Below are 17,558 nucleotides of genomic sequence, written 5' to 3' on the forward strand. Positions count from 1 at the left end.
TTACTCCCGGAAGTCTGGCTCAGGTTTGCCTGTTGGATCTGAACAGATCAGACACTCTACCTGTTTCTCTACTTTGATTTAATGCTGTGTATGTTTTTCTCTATAGGCCTTTGATTTACCTTGGTCTCAAAGTGTTTGCTCGCTTCGGAGTCTGTGAATTCTTAAAATGCCCCGAGGCAACGCTGAGATCCTGGTTACAGGTGATCGAAGCCAATTATCACGCTTCCAACCCCTACCACAACTCCACACACTCTGCTGATGTGCTGCATGCCACTGCCTACTTTCTCTGCAAAGAGAGGATCAAGGTGAGCTGTGTTGGTGCCCTGTGCTTCACAGCAGGGGTGAGGGTGCAGGGTATAGGGTGCAGTCTGGCCCGGGAAGGGTGCGGCCTCCTGAGGAGCAGGACCACACCCTGGCTCTGGGGAGTGGATAACTAATTCCAAATGTGGCCCTGGGCATTCCGCCTTCGAATAGGAGCCACTTTAGCTCCAGCTTTGAGGGCTCAGGAGCAAAGGGAATGGGAGTGTGTCACAGTAAGAGTGTCAGAGAAGAAAGTGCCATCCAAGGCACTCTGCTCACTGCCCACTTCCAAACCAAGCTTCCTAAGAAAGCTTTTCACATTGTAAATTGTTTCATTAGGGAAATGTTCGAAGCAGCAACTAGACCTGCACTGCTTTGCCAGAGTATTTGTGTTATTAGTGTATTTCCATCAGCATCCGCCATAAACTGGCACAGAAGACCAGGGAGCGCTGGTGCACGGCCGTTTCACTTTCAGAAGCACCTGAAAGCGGAAGAATCAGTGAGAATCGGGGCCTCGTGAGGAATGAGACAGGTCAGCCTCCCGGCACGAGTGCAGGGCAGGCAAGTCCAGCCCCCCTTAGCTGTGTTCTTTGGTGGTTTTTTGTTGTTGTTTTACTAAAGGTCACGACTAAGACCGTAGGTAGAACAAGAGTCCAGGGAGAGGTCTGTTCTCATGAAGTATGAACACAGGGCAGAGGAGAGACATCTGCGTCAATGTGGTTCAGCATAAAGGGAACCTAATTTTTGCTGTAATTTAATGCTTTTGAAACTCCCTGATAGATAACATACAAATATACATTCAGAAAGCTATTAATAACTTAATTTTTAACATAATTTACTGATGTAATTCACATCATAAAATTCACCCATTTAAAGTTAAAACTCCCTGGGGACTTCCCTGGTGGTCCAGTGGTTGAACTCCATGCTTCCAGTGCAGCTGCTGCAGGTCCAGCCCCTGGCTGGGAAACTAAGACCCCACATGCCTTGCAGCACGGCCAAAAAACCTTTTTTTTAAGTTAAAACTATTGAATTTCAATTTAAATAAATTTACAAGCCTGGTTAATTAGATACACACCTTTTCTTCAAGTGTTCGTAGGATATTTCCAAAAATGATCTTGATACTAAGACACAGTTTTGATATACTTCAAAACACTTTAAAAATGTCAGCCACTACAAATGAGAAAATATTTCGAACAAATTGGGGTTAAACAAAGAAATAAAACCAAAAATAACAGAAAACAAAATGAGAAACCTATGTATCAAAACCTATAGAATGAGAAGAGCAATGTGATCATCTGGGATTGTTCTTTGAAATAACCAAGAGAATTCACTGCAAGTCAGACTAATCAAAATACAGAAAACAGGAATATACACATTAGAAATGGAGACTACTAGAAGAAAGTACCCTGCACTTCTGTACTTAAAGTTTTAAATGAGAACTTTTGGCCATGCTGTATGGCATGTGGGATCTTACTTTCCCAATTGATAATTTTAAATCAAAGTAATGTTCCAAGTAGAAAGTCAATACCTCAGACTAAGGACCTTTTTATGTGATGGGTCTAAAGACAGACTGGCTGAGGAGGTGACTCCGGTCTGGTAAGGACACCCTGTGTCTTGGTAAATCCCTAACTTGTGCGAGACTGAGAATCAGATAATGTTTCCTCTGAAACATGCAAAAATGAAACTGTTTCTGAGTAGAGTTAGGAAAACTGGATTTGCTCAACACTATGCTTTTCTCAGAAGTTTGAAATATTCTTACCTTAAAGTCAGAAGGGCAGAAAGAGAACTACACAGAAGGCTACCTTGCTTTCAGTGCCATGCCGCAATTTTTAAAAGAACTCTTGTTTTCAGCAAACTTTAGACCCACTTGATGAGGTTGCTGCCCTCATCGCAGCCACTATCCACGATGTGGACCACCCCGGGAGGACCAACTCCTTCCTGTGCAATGCCGGGAGCGAGCTGGCCATTCTCTACAACGACATGGCTGTGCTGGAGCACCACCACGCGGCCTTGGCCTTCCAGCTGACCACCGGCGATGACAAATGCAACATCTTTAAAAACATGGAGCGGTAAGAACAGTGAGCTGGAAAGTATGTTTACTTTTGCTCTTTAAAAAACAATTTGTTAAGATATAATTAGGTACTATACAGTTCACCCATTTAAAGCGTGTGGGGTTTTTGGTATATTCCAAGTTGTGCAGTCTTCCGTATAGTCGACATTCACATTTCCATCACCCCCAAAGGAACCTCGAACTCACGAGCAGTCACTGTCCTGCCCCCCCGGTAGGCAGTCACAGATCTACCTTCCGCCTCCGTAGCTTTGTGAGTTCTGGGCATTTCAGACGATTGGAAGCACCCCAGGATGTGGTCTTCTGTGTCTGGCTTCTTTCACAAGCATGATGTTTTCAAGGTTCAGTTCCGTTGTGTCCTGAACATTTCAAGACAACAGTGTAAGGCTAACACCTTGATAGATTCAGAAGCTGTCATCTTACATCTCTGCCTGGCAGACTCCCAACATACTCTGCCCAGCAAACGTCTCATGTCTGATTGGTGACGCTGTGAGATTAGTGTCTTCTCTTCTTGATGGTGCCCTCACTGTCTAGGGTGGGGCTGTTAGAAGTGATCTGTCATGAGGAATACTTACTAATTGGGATTTTAAGGAAAGTTATTAAACCTAAGGGATTAAAAAAAAAAACCTTTTTTTCTATGTTTTAGAATTTCATATGTGGACTTAAAGGTTTTTCCATAGTTGCTTACATATACATCAGTTATCACTGGAAAATGCACAAGACCCTGACAGCTATGCCTGTCTCCAGGGAAAAGAACAGCATAGCTGCATGGAGTTCAGTTTATACTCTTTGTACCTTTTATGTTTTTAATTAAATGGTTTCCATCCTCAAAACATAAATTTTTAAAATAAATATAAAGGGCTAGAGGAAGAGGCATCAGGTACGCACCATTGATTCTCTCAGCTTTCAGATGGTTCACCCTCTGTTTCTGGGCTCTAAGATTGTTGGGTCTCAAGGTTCCTCTGTGTGGGATATATTCTTAATAACCCCAGCTGGCTGTGTTCTAGCTTTTCTTTAATCTTAAGAACTACATGCCTTTTGCTTATGAGAACACTATGAACACTGTATCTATAGTCTTACGCATGTGCTGTGCTTAGTCACTCTGTCATGTCCGACTTTTTGCAGCCCCATGGACTATAACCCGCCAGGCTCCTCTGTCCATGGGGATTCTCCAGGCAAGAATACTGGAGTGAGTTGTCATGTGCTTCCCCAGGGGATCTTGGGATAGAACCCAGGTCTCCCGCATTGCAGGCAGATTCTTTACAGTCTGAGTCACCAGGGAATCCCAAGAATATTGGAGTGGGTAGCCTATCCCTCTTCCAGGGGATCTTCCCAACCCAGGAATAGAACTGGGGTCTCCTGTATTGCAGGCAGATTCTTTACCAGCTGAGCTACCAAGGAACCCCATAGTTTTGCCCAAAGATTCTCATTTTAACTTCTGTTCAGGTTCTCCTTACTAATAGCAGTCTAGGCAGCAACCTTTAACCTTCACATTCTTTAAAGCATGGCCTGCCACTGCTGCCCAGTTCATTAGAATTTCAGCCTCAGTGGACACAGGGCCTAGATCACAGCTGGTTTCCAGGAGCACCTGTCTGGTCTGGATCAGTAATCAGCAGCAGCCTCTCCTTTTTTGTCTGAAACAGGAACGACTACCAGACGCTGCGCCAGGGTATCATTGACATGGTCTTAGCCACAGAAATGACAAAGCACTTTGAGCATGTCAACAAATTTGTCAACATCATCAACAAGCCCTTGGTAGCATTAGAAGAAGAAGAGGTAAGTGAGCTGACTGCAAATGGAGTCTGTGTTTAGGGCTCTTCCTCCTGTGTGTTGTGGGGAAACCTCGGCTTAAGAGATCATGAGTATTATCATCCCTGCACTGGGCTCACTGCATATACATACTTTTTTAACCAATGGAAATTAAAGTACAAAGACCTGGCAAGACATACAAGAAAAAGCATGACAATTCTGAAGGGACTTGACGATAGAGAGGTGGGCCATTCCTGCGCCCTTGTTCAACAGTTGCCCCGTCCCCCGCCTCTGAGTACTTTGGGGCCAGTTGGAGACCACGAGGTCTCTCGCCAGCCACTGCCCATTGTGCAGCCGACCTGTCCTCTGCTGATTTGTGTCACAGGAGGGTGGGGGTTGGGGAGGCTCCTGGACTTGGACCACAGGGTGCTGGTGGTGTTGGATTTAAGGCATGGAGTCCAGAACTTTCTGGCAAGAGAAGAACATTAACTGCTTCCCCAGACAGGAGCCCACAGCTGAGAAAGCAGGCATTCTGAGTTCTCGGCTCTTTTTCACCACTTGCTTGTCTCGAGTGGGCACAGTAGCCCTCGAGGCGCAGTGCTGAGGACACGGCACAAGGTGTGCTCTGGATAAACAGCACCCGCTACGCAGGTCAGTGTGAGCGCAGCACCCGCCTGAGGCCCACAGCTGCCCGACCACCAACCCCAGGCTCCTCCCCACTCCTGTCGCCCCCTGCCAGTCTTCACCGAGCACAGAGACGACTCATCCTAAGAAGATAGCCCCTGAACTCCAGCTCTACTGCTGCAGCTCAGTTGTTTGGCCAGGGCTTCTGTCTGTCCCTGGCTTTCTAGCTTATCACCCTTCAGACTTGTCCCTGTCTCACCTGAAACCTGCTGAGAACTCTGCTCTCCTCACCCTCTCCAGTCTGTCAGACTTTACGCCCTTTCCAAGGACTCAGTCATTCTCCCATGCACAGATACCCCAGCTGACCCCACCCCACAGAAAGAAACCACGTACCTCGCAGACTTGGCTTCCTCCATTCATTCTGGGAAGTTTCCAGACTCAGCAGAGTTTTCATTCTCCTTGACAGTCATGTTCCTCCTCTCTGCTGTCACTACTTAGATTTTTACTGAGAGACTGGAAACCAGGATCCAGTGGGTCATAGCAGGTGGAAGAAAATAGTCACCCAGCGGGCAGTACAGAACAGTAGTCACACACCTGCACAGAGAGAAGGGTCAGCACAAAGCTGGTGGGCAGTGGGAGATGAGAATCACTGAGGTCACGGTGTCTGTCACTTTTGAGGAGACCAGGCAGCCTGGGCTCAGGGTCCCCCCCACCCATCTTGTCCCCACCGAGAGGGGATGACTGTGACTGCTTACAGAAACCACGTGGCTGACTCCTCTGGAAGCTGCTTGGTGGCTCAGAATCAGAGATGCTTGCTCATGTCTTTGACCTAGTACTCACTCTTCCAACCTGAATTTGTTTCAGAGGCCCCTCACCCCATGGGCTGAGGCTCCATATCCAGAGGGGCTCCCTGTGAGTCAGACACAGGCACTACTGTGGAGAGACAAGAGTCCAGACTAGAGGCAGGGCTCACGCATTGATCCTGGGCCAGCTCAGTACCTCTGGCTGAGTCTCTTCACCTCTCAGAGTCCTGTCATCCTCATCTGTAAAATATAATGGTAAATTATACTGATTTTCATGCCTACCACAAGATATCTTTGTGAGTGCAGATCACAAGACCATGACTAAGTCCTCTGTCCACCATAAAATGTGAGGGCAGAGTTTAGGAACATCAGTGTATCCGACACGCTGTGCACACCGGTGGCGGACTCCCAGGATCATGCCTCTCCCAGGGCTGGGTGGGGAGCAGCAGAGCCCCTGGCGGACCACAGGACCGTCAGTGGCAAGGGCAGAGAAAGGTTTCACTTTCCAGTTCAGTGTTTTTTAATGAATGTAAATAATACAAGATAGAGCCAGTCTTTTGAGTACTTAGTGAGTGATAGAACAGAAAGAAAAGGCAACTGTGAGAAACAGAGAAAGAGTCAAGATGGGGAAAGGTAGATATGCCAGCCTCCAGTGCTACGCTGTACTTCCGGGTTCTGCTGGAATCTCACTGGACCTTGGTTTTCCCCACTGCAGAGTGAGAGCCAACCTCAGAGCATCCCCGGCACTATTTTGAGAGACCCTAACCGTAGATCCCAGACAGAGCCCCACCGTGGTTACGGTGGGGCCACAACAGTAAAACAGGGCTTGGTACCTGGGGTCCCGTTTTGATTGCTTTGAATTCCACTCATGCTTTAGGAAACTGATAAAGATCAAGAAGCCATAAATACCATGCTCAGGGCTCCAGAGAACCGGACTCTGATCAAAAGGATGCTGATCAAGTGTGCTGACGTGTCCAACCCCTGCCGGCCCCTGGAGCAGTGCATCGAGTGGGCTGCACGCATCTCAGAAGAGTATTTCTCTCAGGTAAGATGCAGCTTCTGAAGTTCCCTCAAGTAAAAGAAACACCATGAGGACCATAGGAAGTAATGGACTTAAAACTAGAAGTGGAGTTCTAAATGAAATTGTCCTTGAAGAACATTGCTTAGATTACAGGCTTACTGGCAGTGAATTCTGTTAGTTTTCCCTTATTTGAAAATGTGTTTTATTTTGCCTTTGCTTTCATTCTTTCAGGATATTTTCAACACATATTTGACGTTTTCTCCTAATAACACTTTAAAGATGTTATTACACTGTTGGCTGCCCCTCCCAGTTTCTCTAGGTAGAAAAAAATTCTCATGGGGGAAAAATATATATATATAAAATGGCTAAAATTTTTCCAAATTTAGTGAAAGATAAATCTGTATGCATATGAGAAACTCAACAAATCTAACCCATGCCCAGGTATGTCATACTCGAGCAGCTACTAGCCAAAGATACAGAAACAAAATTGAAATCACTCAGAGAAATGACATATTACTTACACTAACTTCATGTCAGAAACTATGGAGGCCAGAAGACCTCAGAACATCATCTTTAAAAAGTTGTTAGGAGAAAACTGTCACCCTAAAATTCTGTAACCAGTGAAAATATCCTTCAAGAATGGAGGCAAAATAGACACTGTCAAACTGTGGAGAACGGTGTGGAGGTTTCTTAAACTCTCACTAGGAGTAAAAGTACCCTGTGACCCAGCAACTCCACTGCTGGGCGTCTACCCTGAGAGAACCGGCACTCAAAAGCTGCATGCACCCCAGCATTCACTGCAGCACTGTTTATGATAGCCAGAACATGGAAGCAATCCAGATGTCCACTGACAGATGAGTGGATAAAAGAAGTTGTGGTGTGTGTGTGCTCAGTCGCTTCAGTAATATTCCATTGTATGTAAAAGGAAAGAACTCGTCAGTTCTAATGAGGTGGATAAACCTAGAGACTGGCATACAGGGTGAAGAAAGACAGAAAGAGAAAAATACCATATATAGTGCATATATGTGGAATCTAGAAGAACGGTGCTATCTGCAGGGCAGAAATAGAGATGCGGATGTAGAGAACAGACTTGTAGACACAGCGGGAAGGACAGGGTGGGACAGATTGAGAGAGTAGCGCTGAAAATGGTGAATCACAAAACCACAATGAGATAGCACGTCACGTCTGTTAGAATGGCTGTTACCAAAAAGATAGGAAGTATTGTCAAGGATGTGGAGAAAAGAGAGCCCTTGTGCACTGTTGGTGGGAATGTAAATTGGTGCAGCCACTATGGAGCTGCCTCCAAAAATTAAAAACAGAACTACCATGTGATCAGTAATTCTACTTCTGGGTATTTATCCAAAGAAAACAAAAGCACTAACCACCCCAAAAGATACACACACTCCCACATTCACCGCAGGATGACTTACAGTAGCCAAGTTGGAAGCAACCTAAGCACCCATTGATAGGTCAGTGAGTAAGGTGATGTGGGTATGTGTGTGCACATATAATGGGATATTATGTAGCCATTAAAAAGAATGAACTCTTGCCATTTGGTTTATGCTAAGTGAAATAGAAAAAGACAACTATTATATCATCTAACTTACATGTGGAATCTTACAGAGAACAAGTTTGTGGTTGCTAGCTTAGTGGATGCAAGATGGTTAAAGGGAGTCAAAAGGTACAAACTCCCAGCTATAAAATAAAGAAGTCATGGGGTTGTAATGTACAGCATGGGAACTGTAGTTAGCAACTTTCAAATATGCAGTACTGTATTACTAAGACAGTAGATGTTCAAAGTTGTAATTATAGGAAAAATTCTGTAATTATAGATGGTGACAGATGTTAAGTAGATTTATTATGGTAATCATCTTGCAATATACAAAAATTTTGAATCATTATGTTGTACATCTGAAACTAATATAATGCTATTTAACAAATTCCTCAGTAAAAATAAGATAAGAACACTTTAAAAAATGATAAATAGCTGGGTAACTATAAAAGTTTTTTTCCTTGGAATTTCTCTAAATACATAGGACTATTTTAAGTACAAGTTATAACACTGAATTGTAAAGGATATAATATATGTAACCATAAGCTATATGGCAACTATAGCATAAAGGATGGCAGAAAGTAAAATGGATCTACCTGAATCCAGGGTTTCTACATGTTACATTAAGTGTTATAGTATTAGCTCAGTAGACTGAGAAGTGAAAGATATATTTAGTAATCCCAAAATGTATTTAGTAATCCCTAGAGCAATCAGTGTACCTTAAAAGCTAATAGATATATTACTATAATGGAATTCTAAAATTTATTAAATTATACAAAAGCAGCAGGAGAAAACAATAATAGAAAAAACAGTCAAATGGGAGCTCCAGCTCTAATCATCAGTACTTACTTTAGTGGACTAAACCCTCCAATACAGATCATCAGGATGGATCTTGAAAAAATAATCCCAACTACATGCAGTCTACAAAAGACACACTTAAAATATAAAGAACAGAGAGGTGTAAAGTGAATGGATGGAAAGAGATATACCATGGAGACTGTAAATATAAAGATTAGAACGGCTATATTAATCTCAGACAAAACAGACATCAAGACAAAGAATAGTACCAGAGATAGTGAGAGACGTCATAGTGATAAAAAGTCTTATAGGAAGACATAAGTATAAGTGTGTGTATCTAATAACAGAGCTTCAAAATAAATGAGACAAGTACAACATGGTTGGAGATTTTAGTACCCCCTTTCAGCAATTGATAGAACAACCAGATTAAAATATCAGTAAAAACACATAATCCCAACAACACTGTTAACCACCTTACCTTACTTAATGTTTATAAAACACGTATCACATGTCTACAGAATATTTATTAAGGACACTGATATGTTCACCAATATGCATCATGCTGGGTCACAGACAAGATTCAGTAAATTTAAAATAATTGAAATCATACAGAATCTATTCTCCAGGCACAGTGGAATTAAATCAGAAATTAGTAAGAATAAGGTACCTAGGTAAACACCAAATATTCAGAAACTGACATTTCTAAATAGTCTAAGGTTCAGATAAAGGAAATTAATCAAAGTATATTAAAATTGTGGGATGCAAGCAAAACAGTTATCAGAGGGACATTTATAATTAGTGGAAAAGCCCTAAAGTTAACATCTTAGGTTTCAGTTTAAGAAACTAGAAAGAGACAAAGTAAACCCAAAGTAAGTAGGAAAGAAGTAACATAAGAGCAAAAAAAATGAGCAAACAGTAAAGAAACACTAGAAAAAATTGAAGGGCAAATGGTGGAGTAGAAGGACTTGAGCTCATCTCCTCATGAAAACCCCAAAATCACAACTGCTGGACAATCTCATCAAAGAAGGATTGGCACCTACCTAGAAAGATGCTCTACACCCAAAGACCAAGAACCACAAGACAGGAGGACGAGCACTTTCACGATGTAATCAAATCCCACACCTGCTCAGGTTCTCCCACCAGAATGAGGTCTGAGCCCACGTTAGGCTCCCAGCCTGGGGGTCTGGCATCGGGGGGAGGAGTCCCCAGAGCGTTTGGCTTGAGTGCAGGAGCTCCACAGGACTGGGAGAGACAGACTTCATTCTTGAGGGCACGCACAAGGTTTCATGAGCACTGGTGCCCAGGCCAGAGCAGTGACTCCGTTAGAGCCTGAACCAGACCTACCTGCAGGTTTTGGAGGGTCTCCTGGAGGTGGGGGTCGGCTGTGGCCCACTGCAGGGGCAGGAACACCAGTGGGGGAGGCCCTGTGGTAAATTCCTCAGCTGAGCTCTCCTAGAGGTCACCGCTTTGGCACTGAGACCTGTCCCCACCCAGCAGCCTGCAGGCTCCATTTCTGGGACACCCTGGCCTTCTTGGATTGGAAGAATCAGTATTATCAAAATGACTACTGCCCAAGGCAATCAAATTCAGTTCAATCTCTCCCAAATCACCAATGGCATTTTTCACAGAACTAGAACAAATTTTTTAATTTGTATGAAAACACAAAAGACCCCAAATAGCCAAAACAATCCCAAGAAGGAAAACCAGAGCTGGAGGAATCAGTCTCCCTGACATCAGGCTATATTGCGAACCTATAGTCATCAAAACAGTGTGGTATTGGCACAAAAACAGAAATACAGATCAATGGAACAAGATAGAAAGCCCAGAAGTAAACCCATACACCTGTGGTCCTTAATCTATGACAAAGGAGGTCAGAAGATACAATGGAGAAAAGACGGTCTCTTCAATAAGTGATGCTGGGAAAACTCTCAGCTACATGTAAAAAATGAAATTAAAACATTCTCTAACACCATACACAAAAACAAAACTGAGTGGATTAAAGACCTAAATGTAAGACCAGATACTATAAAAGTCTTAAAGGAAAGCATAGGCAGAACACTCTAACATAAATCACAGCAATATCTTTTTGGATCCACTTCTAGATTAATGAAAAAATAAATGGGACCTAATTAAAAGCTTTTTGCACAGCAAAGGAAATCATAAACAAAATGAAAAGACAGCCCACAGAATGGGAGAAAATATTTGCACATGAAGTGATTGATAGGGATTCATCTCCAAAATATATAAATAGCTAATGTAGCACAATATCAAAAAACCCAAATAAGATAGTGAAAGTGAAAGTGAAGTCGCTCAGTCGTGTCCGACTCTTTGCGATCCCATGGACTGTAGTCCACCAGGCTCCTCCGTCCGAGGTATTCTCCAGGCAAGAATACTGGAGTGGGTTGCCATTTCCTTCTCCAGGGGATCTTCCTGACCCAGGGACCGAACCCAGGTCTCCCGCATTGCAGGCAGACGCTTTAACCTCTGAGCCACCAGGGAGCCCTAATAAAAAGATGGCCAGATCTAAATAGACATTTCTTCAAAGAAGACATACATGTTCATCATGACTAATTATTAGAGAAATACAAATCAAAACTCTAATGATTTACCACTCACAGTGGTCAGGAATGTTCATCAAAGTCTTCAAACAGTACATTCTGGAGAGGGTTTGGAGAAAGGGAACCCTCCTACACTGTTCGTGGAATGTAAATTGGTACAGCCATTATGGAGGTATAGAGGTTCCTTAAAAAGCTAAAGACAGCTACTATATAATCCAGCAATCCCATTCCTAGGCATATATCCTAAGAAAATCATAAAGTATACATGCACCCCCGTGTTCATTGCATCACTATAATAGCCAGGACATGGATGTAATCTAAATGTCTATCGACAGAGGAATGGAAAAGAAAATGGAATATTATTTAGCCATAAAAAATAAAACAATGCCATTTACAGCAACATGGATGGACCTAGAGATTATCATACTAAGTGAAGTAAATCTGAGAGACAGATATTAATATCACATCAGCTTTTATGTGACATCTCAAAAAATGATACAAAGGAACTTATTTACAAAACATAAACAGACTCACAGACTTCAAGAGAAAGGGATAAATTAGGAGTTTGGGATTAACAGATACACACTACTGTATATAAAAGAGATAATCAACAAGCTCCTACGGTATAACACAGGGACCACCACTCAATATTCTCTAATAACCTATGTGGGAAAAGAAGCTAAAAAGGAGTGGATATATATATATATAAAAAACTGATCCATTTTGCTATACACCTGAAACTAATACATTGAAAATGAACCATACTCCAGTAAATTTTTTAAAAAAGATACATGTATAACTGAATCACTCTGCTGTATACCTGAGACTGACACAACATTGTAAATCAATTGTACTCCAGTATAAAATAAAAAGTAAGGAATATTTAAAAGAATAATAAACATTTTCAAAGCCAAAAGTTGGATTTTTTTTGGCAAAATTAACAAAATTGGTAAATACACAGCTAAAATAATCAAGAAGGATGCAGATCACCAATATCAGGAACGTCACAATAAATGTGACCACTTAGATGAAATGGATGAATACCTTAAAAACTGTCAATACAATTTACCCTAACTGACAGGATTAATAATCCATAGTAAAGAAAGTCCATAGTAAAGAAATTTTTTGTCAAAATGTTTTCATGATTTTTTTTAAATAAAACTCTAAATCATTTCATTGAGGAATTCTGTCAAACATTTAAGGAATAAATAATGCTAGTCTTACAAATTAAACCAGAAAACAGAGGTGAGACATTTCCCAACTCATTTTCTGAAGCTGTTATTATCCTGGTACGTAAAGCTGACAAAGGCATCCCAGGAAAGAGTTACAGCTCATTACCCTCAGGAACACGTGCAGAGATTCTTAACTGAACAGCTGACCAGGGAAGGCGTGTCAGGAGAGCACCCACCCCAGGGCCCTGCTCTCTGAGCAGTCAGGCTGGTGGGCTGTGCATCTGAGGCTGTTATGCACCCTCCACCCGTTGCCACACATGCACCAGGGCAGAGATTCGCACGGAGCTGACCCTGCTGAGCCAGCACTGGCCTGACAGCAGAGGCTCCACCACAGCAGAAGCCCAGACTTGGCAGTATTCCCCACTCATCCTCTGCCCAGAGCCCCCGACCCTGCCTCCCACACCTCCTGGGGTGTGCTCCTGGCCCAACAGCTGGTGTAGATGGTCCCTGCCCTGCCTCCCAGGAAAGCCTGGCCTGAGCAGTCACAGCCAAGCTTGTGTGCCTCGGCCCCCAGGCCTGGAACAGCAGCAGCCCCTCCTGCTGGCTCCTGCCCTGGCCCGGAGTCTGGCACCGCCCACCTGCACAGGGAGCCCAGGCCTCTTCCTTGGCACTGTCCGCAGCTCCTCGCACAAGCGTGTCTCTGCAGCATGGTGCTACGTGCAGAACGGCCCTTCCCGGGAAAACCCCCAGAGGTTGCCTGTTGTCCTCCAGTGGAGATTTCATGTTGAGAGCTGTAGCGAATCACTGTCACTTCCAAGGAAAGTCACCTGCCTTCAGCTGTGGAGCCAGTTCTTCCAGTGTCTCGGGCCTCGGACCCATCGATGTGCAGGGCGAGGTGGCCGTAACTTCTCACCAGTCCCTGCCACCCTGCTTGTGATTGCCAGGCCTCGGAAAAGACAGAAGCAGAACGGAACCGGGGAGGCAGCTCCTGGCCAGCTGTCCAGAACAGCCCTGGGCTGGGGGGACAAGGAGGACTGGCTCGGTTTGCCCTGTGGGAACAGCTCCAGGTATAAGCGTTGGAGGGACAGGCTTCCAGCCCCAAGTGTAGGTCTTCTTTTGCTCCCGTGGAACACCTGAATTCTGGTCCCCGTATTAGACGCTTAACAGAGGTCCTTCACTTTCCCACAGCCCCACATGGCCCACAGAGCTCATTCACAGAGCCAGGTTCTGGCTGATGGCTGAATGCACTGCATACCTCCCATCCTCAGCCCTTGCTCTCACTGACCACTGTCCAGAGAAGCCAGGATTGGTCAGCAGGTCCACTCGTCCCAGGATCTCCACCCTCCCTGCTGGGTGCCCCTAGAGAACCAATTCCTGCACCCACACCAGGCTTCCTAAGTGTTAACTCCCAGCCTGTCTTCCGTGTTGAGCTGCCCCTTCCATCACTTTCCCACTAGCTGCCCACAGGGGCAGCCTGCCCAGACCAACAGAACAAATACCCTGGACCCCTGAGGATAGCTGTGCCTCCAGAGCCAGGAGATGGTTCCAGTCCTCTTGCCTGGCTCACCCCAGCCATACTTGGTCCTGCACTCAAGACCCCTCATCCTGCCCCTTGGGTAGCCATCTATTTAACTCTCATCCTTGGCTGCCTGGCTCCCCAGGGATCTCTCAGTGATTCCCATGGTGCCGTCAAACCCTCCAAGTTCATACCTCACTCCAGGAAGGACCCCCTGCTTCATCATCACCCTTTGGGCATCACTTCATCCTTTCTCCTGGATCCTTTGATGAAAGCAACATGAGGAAAACAAAAAACAAGAAATTCCCTTATATCTTTTAAGATAAACTTGCGTCCTACTTCCCACTAGGATCTTCATTATATTTCCAGTTTTGTACACATACTATTGGAATACTGAAGATGTTTCTAAGGGTCTATCAAAGTACATAAAATCTTCATCCTAGAGCTTTTTTGCCTCAAGGGTGTTTAGACCTTTTTTAAATGAAACAATCTGGCCTGAGGTAAGAAGCAGACACTCGTCCCTTCTCTGTGAGGGGGGCTGTTTCTCACTCCGCACTGTGGCCCTGGGTCAGGCCCCTGACATGCCCACAGGTGGGAGACGGCTGGGCAGACTGCTGTGCTCCTGCAGTGCAGGAACTCCACACAGCACCTGCAGGAGCTTCAGCAGGAGCCTTCAGGTGCTGAAGATGTGGGTTGGGTGGTCCCATCGGGGACAACATGACATGTCATGGAGGGTCCGGGTGCTTCGCTGGCGCTGTGACCGGCTTCTCCCATGAGCTCCCTGGGCTGCCCGGAAAGGCTCTGGTGGAGGGAATGCTTCTGGTGGGCATGGAGCCTGGTCCTGGGGTCTCCTAATTCTGGCATTTTCTGCCTTGCAGACAGACGAAGAGAAGCAACGGGACTTGCCTGTGGTGATGCCGGTTTTTGACAGAAATACCTGCAGCATCCCCAAATCCCAGATCTCTTTCATCGACTACTTCATCACAGACATGTTTGATGCCTGGGACGGTAAGAATGCACCGAGTGTATCTCCCTCAGTAACGGGGACCCCACGTTAAGGACCGCATAGTGCTGTTCTGACTGTAGAGTATGTTCAGCGGCTCAGAGTGTGCAGAGGCCGAGAAGCCAGGCGCTGTCAAGGAGGTCCCGGCAGGTGGGGTGCTCTCTGCTTTCTCCTCAGCTGCCCCCGGCTCCGGGGCTACCTGTTGTCCCAGTCGCAAAGATGAGAGCATTGAACATGGGGCTGAAGGGGCTGCTGGTCAAAAGCCTGGGATTCAACATTCTGAGGGAGCTCTTCCGCTGTCCCCTCACCCAGCTTCTCCACCTTCTCCAGTAGCCGACCTGAGGGCAGGCTGGTCTCTGACGGGGGCACGGCCCTCCTTGTAGCCCTCAGCATGGGCGGAGCCCCCTGGCAGGTAGAGGGCTTTTAGGCAAGGGGCCCCTGCCGGGAGGCAGACCCATGTCCAGTCTGGATCCCGTCAGCAGGAGACGAGCCCATGCTGAGAGGCAGGGGACGGAGGACTGAGGTGGCGGAAGGCGCTGGGGCCTCGGGCCAGATTGCAGGCTCTGCTCACTGCTTCTGGGCCCAGACCAGATGTGGCCACTCCTGGCCCAAGTTTTCTTCACTAGCTTGCTGCTCGTGCCACGAGCTGCAGGTGGAAGGGGACAGGCTCAAGGAAGGGGGATGGGACGCCCCAGAGAGCTGGTCAGGGCTGGAATCAGGCAGCCCAGGCCCCAGGGTGCTGATTAATGGTGATAAAACGGGCGAGCCCCCTCCACTCTGTCCGCTGGTGGCAGAGGCGCGGCGGGCACTGGGTGCAGATGGGGTTTCAGCCTATCGTGGGCCATTCCATGTCTGCCGAGCACGGAGCACTGTCCCCTCTTGTCTGTCCCTCTCCTTAGAAAGCCTCCATGTGCACCCCGGGAAGGTGCAGTCTTATCACACTCCTGTCTTTCTTGCAGCCTTTGTAGACCTGCCTGAGTTAATGCAGCATCTCGACAACAACTTTAAATACTGGAAAGGACTGGATGACATGAAGCTGCGGAGCCTGCGCCCGCCTCCCGAATAGTGCGGTACCCCTGTGGTCACCGGGGAAGGGCGGCCAGAGTTCCTTTCAGTATTAGCCAATCAGCCCCCCGATGCACAGAGCCTACGAGAGCACCCAGGGACGCAGTCACCTTTCCTAACCACCACCTGATGCCATTGCCGTAGAGCGAGGCTTCGTCCACTCACTGCGCCAGCCTGCTGCTGGGGCTCCGCGGAGAGTCTCAGAGAACACGGCTTGCATCAGCGTCCGTCTGTCCAAACCTGAGCTCGGGATGCCCAGCCAAGGACGCTGACAGAGTTTCTGCTGATGACAGAGAATTTCTTGTGCAGTTTCTCTCAATTATATTCAGCGCTTAAGAAGAGCTAATGGCAATAGGATCTTTTCCACATCATAGAAGGTGCAATCATTCACTTTGGAACACTACTGAAAGTGACTTCTCTTTTAAAATTAAACGGCAAATGAAAAAGACAAAGAAATTCTGAAGTTGATTATTAATATCAATTATTAAAATGTTTTATTTATTTTATTAGAAGTTCACTATTTTCTATGAATTTAAAAATACTTCAAAGCCAAAGCCAACTTTAGATGCCATGACCAAATTTACATGATTCATAGTCATTAAAAATACGTATCACTTGGTGTATAGACTTATTTTCATAATGCAAATTTAAAATAAATGATACATTTTTACTGCACTATAGAAATATCTGTGTATGTTACGTGTACCCCAATGTTCATCGCAGCACTGTTTATAATAGCCAGGACATGGAAGCAACCTAGATGTCCATCAGCAGATGAATGGATAAGAAAGCTGTGGTACATATACACAATGGAGTATTACTCAGCCATTAAAAAGAATACATTTGAATCAGTTCTAATGAGGTGGATGAAACTGGAGCCTATTATACAGAGTGAAGTAAGCCAGAAAGAAAAACATCAATACAATATACTAACACATATATATGGAATTTAGAAATATGGTAACAATAACCCTACATGTGAGACAGCAAAAGAGACACAGATGTATAGAACAGTCTTTTGGACTCTGGTAGAGGGCGAGGGTGGGATGATCTGAGAGAATAGCATTGAAACATGTATATTATCATATATGAAACAGATCGCCAGTCCAGGTTTGATGGATGAGACAGGGTGCTCCGGGCTGGTGCACTGGGATGACCCTGAGGGATGGGATGGGGGGGTTCAGAATGGGGAACACATGTAAACCCATGGCTGATTCATGTCAAAATATGGCAAAAACCACTACAATATTGTAATTAGCCTCCAACTAAAATAAATTTTAAAAAATAAGTAAATTTTTAAGTGAAAAAAAAAATTTGTGTATGTTAGGC

The 17,558-nt window shown here is 45.3% G+C and overlaps 1 protein-coding gene and 1 long non-coding RNA gene across 7 annotated transcripts in view; one reads left to right on the plus strand and one right to left on the minus strand.

The window, feature by feature from the left end:
- The window catches only part of PDE8A (phosphodiesterase 8A), a 144,496-nt gene extending 127,501 nt beyond the window's left edge, over positions 1–16,995 (plus strand). For all 6 annotated transcript variants that reach the window (XM_010841092.1, XM_010841093.1, XM_010841091.1 and 3 more), the window contains 6 exons: positions 107–305; positions 2,152–2,369; positions 4,012–4,144; positions 6,422–6,589; positions 15,040–15,169; positions 16,124–16,995. In XM_010841092.1, coding sequence (XP_010839394.1) covers positions 107–305; positions 2,152–2,369; positions 4,012–4,144; positions 6,422–6,589; positions 15,040–15,169; positions 16,124–16,230 — 955 coding nt within the window. In that variant the 3' untranslated portion in view covers positions 16,231–16,995. The remainder of the gene's footprint in view (positions 1–106; positions 306–2,151; positions 2,370–4,011; positions 4,145–6,421; positions 6,590–15,039; positions 15,170–16,123) is intronic.
- LOC104989415 lies at positions 2,380–6,381 on the minus strand. The gene is made up of 2 exons (XR_825370.1): positions 5,135–6,381; positions 2,380–2,727 (listed from the first exon to the last, which is right to left on the minus strand). It is a non-coding gene; the product is annotated as an uncharacterized LOC104989415 (long non-coding RNA).
- Positions 16,996–17,558: the final 563 nt, after the last annotated feature.

The sequence above is a fragment of the Bison bison genome, unplaced genomic scaffold (genome assembly GCF_000754665.1).
Source record: "Bison bison bison isolate TAMUID 2011002044 unplaced genomic scaffold, Bison_UMD1.0 scf7180017864155, whole genome shotgun sequence".
Classification (NCBI taxonomy): domain Eukaryota; kingdom Metazoa; phylum Chordata; class Mammalia; order Artiodactyla; family Bovidae; genus Bison; species Bison bison.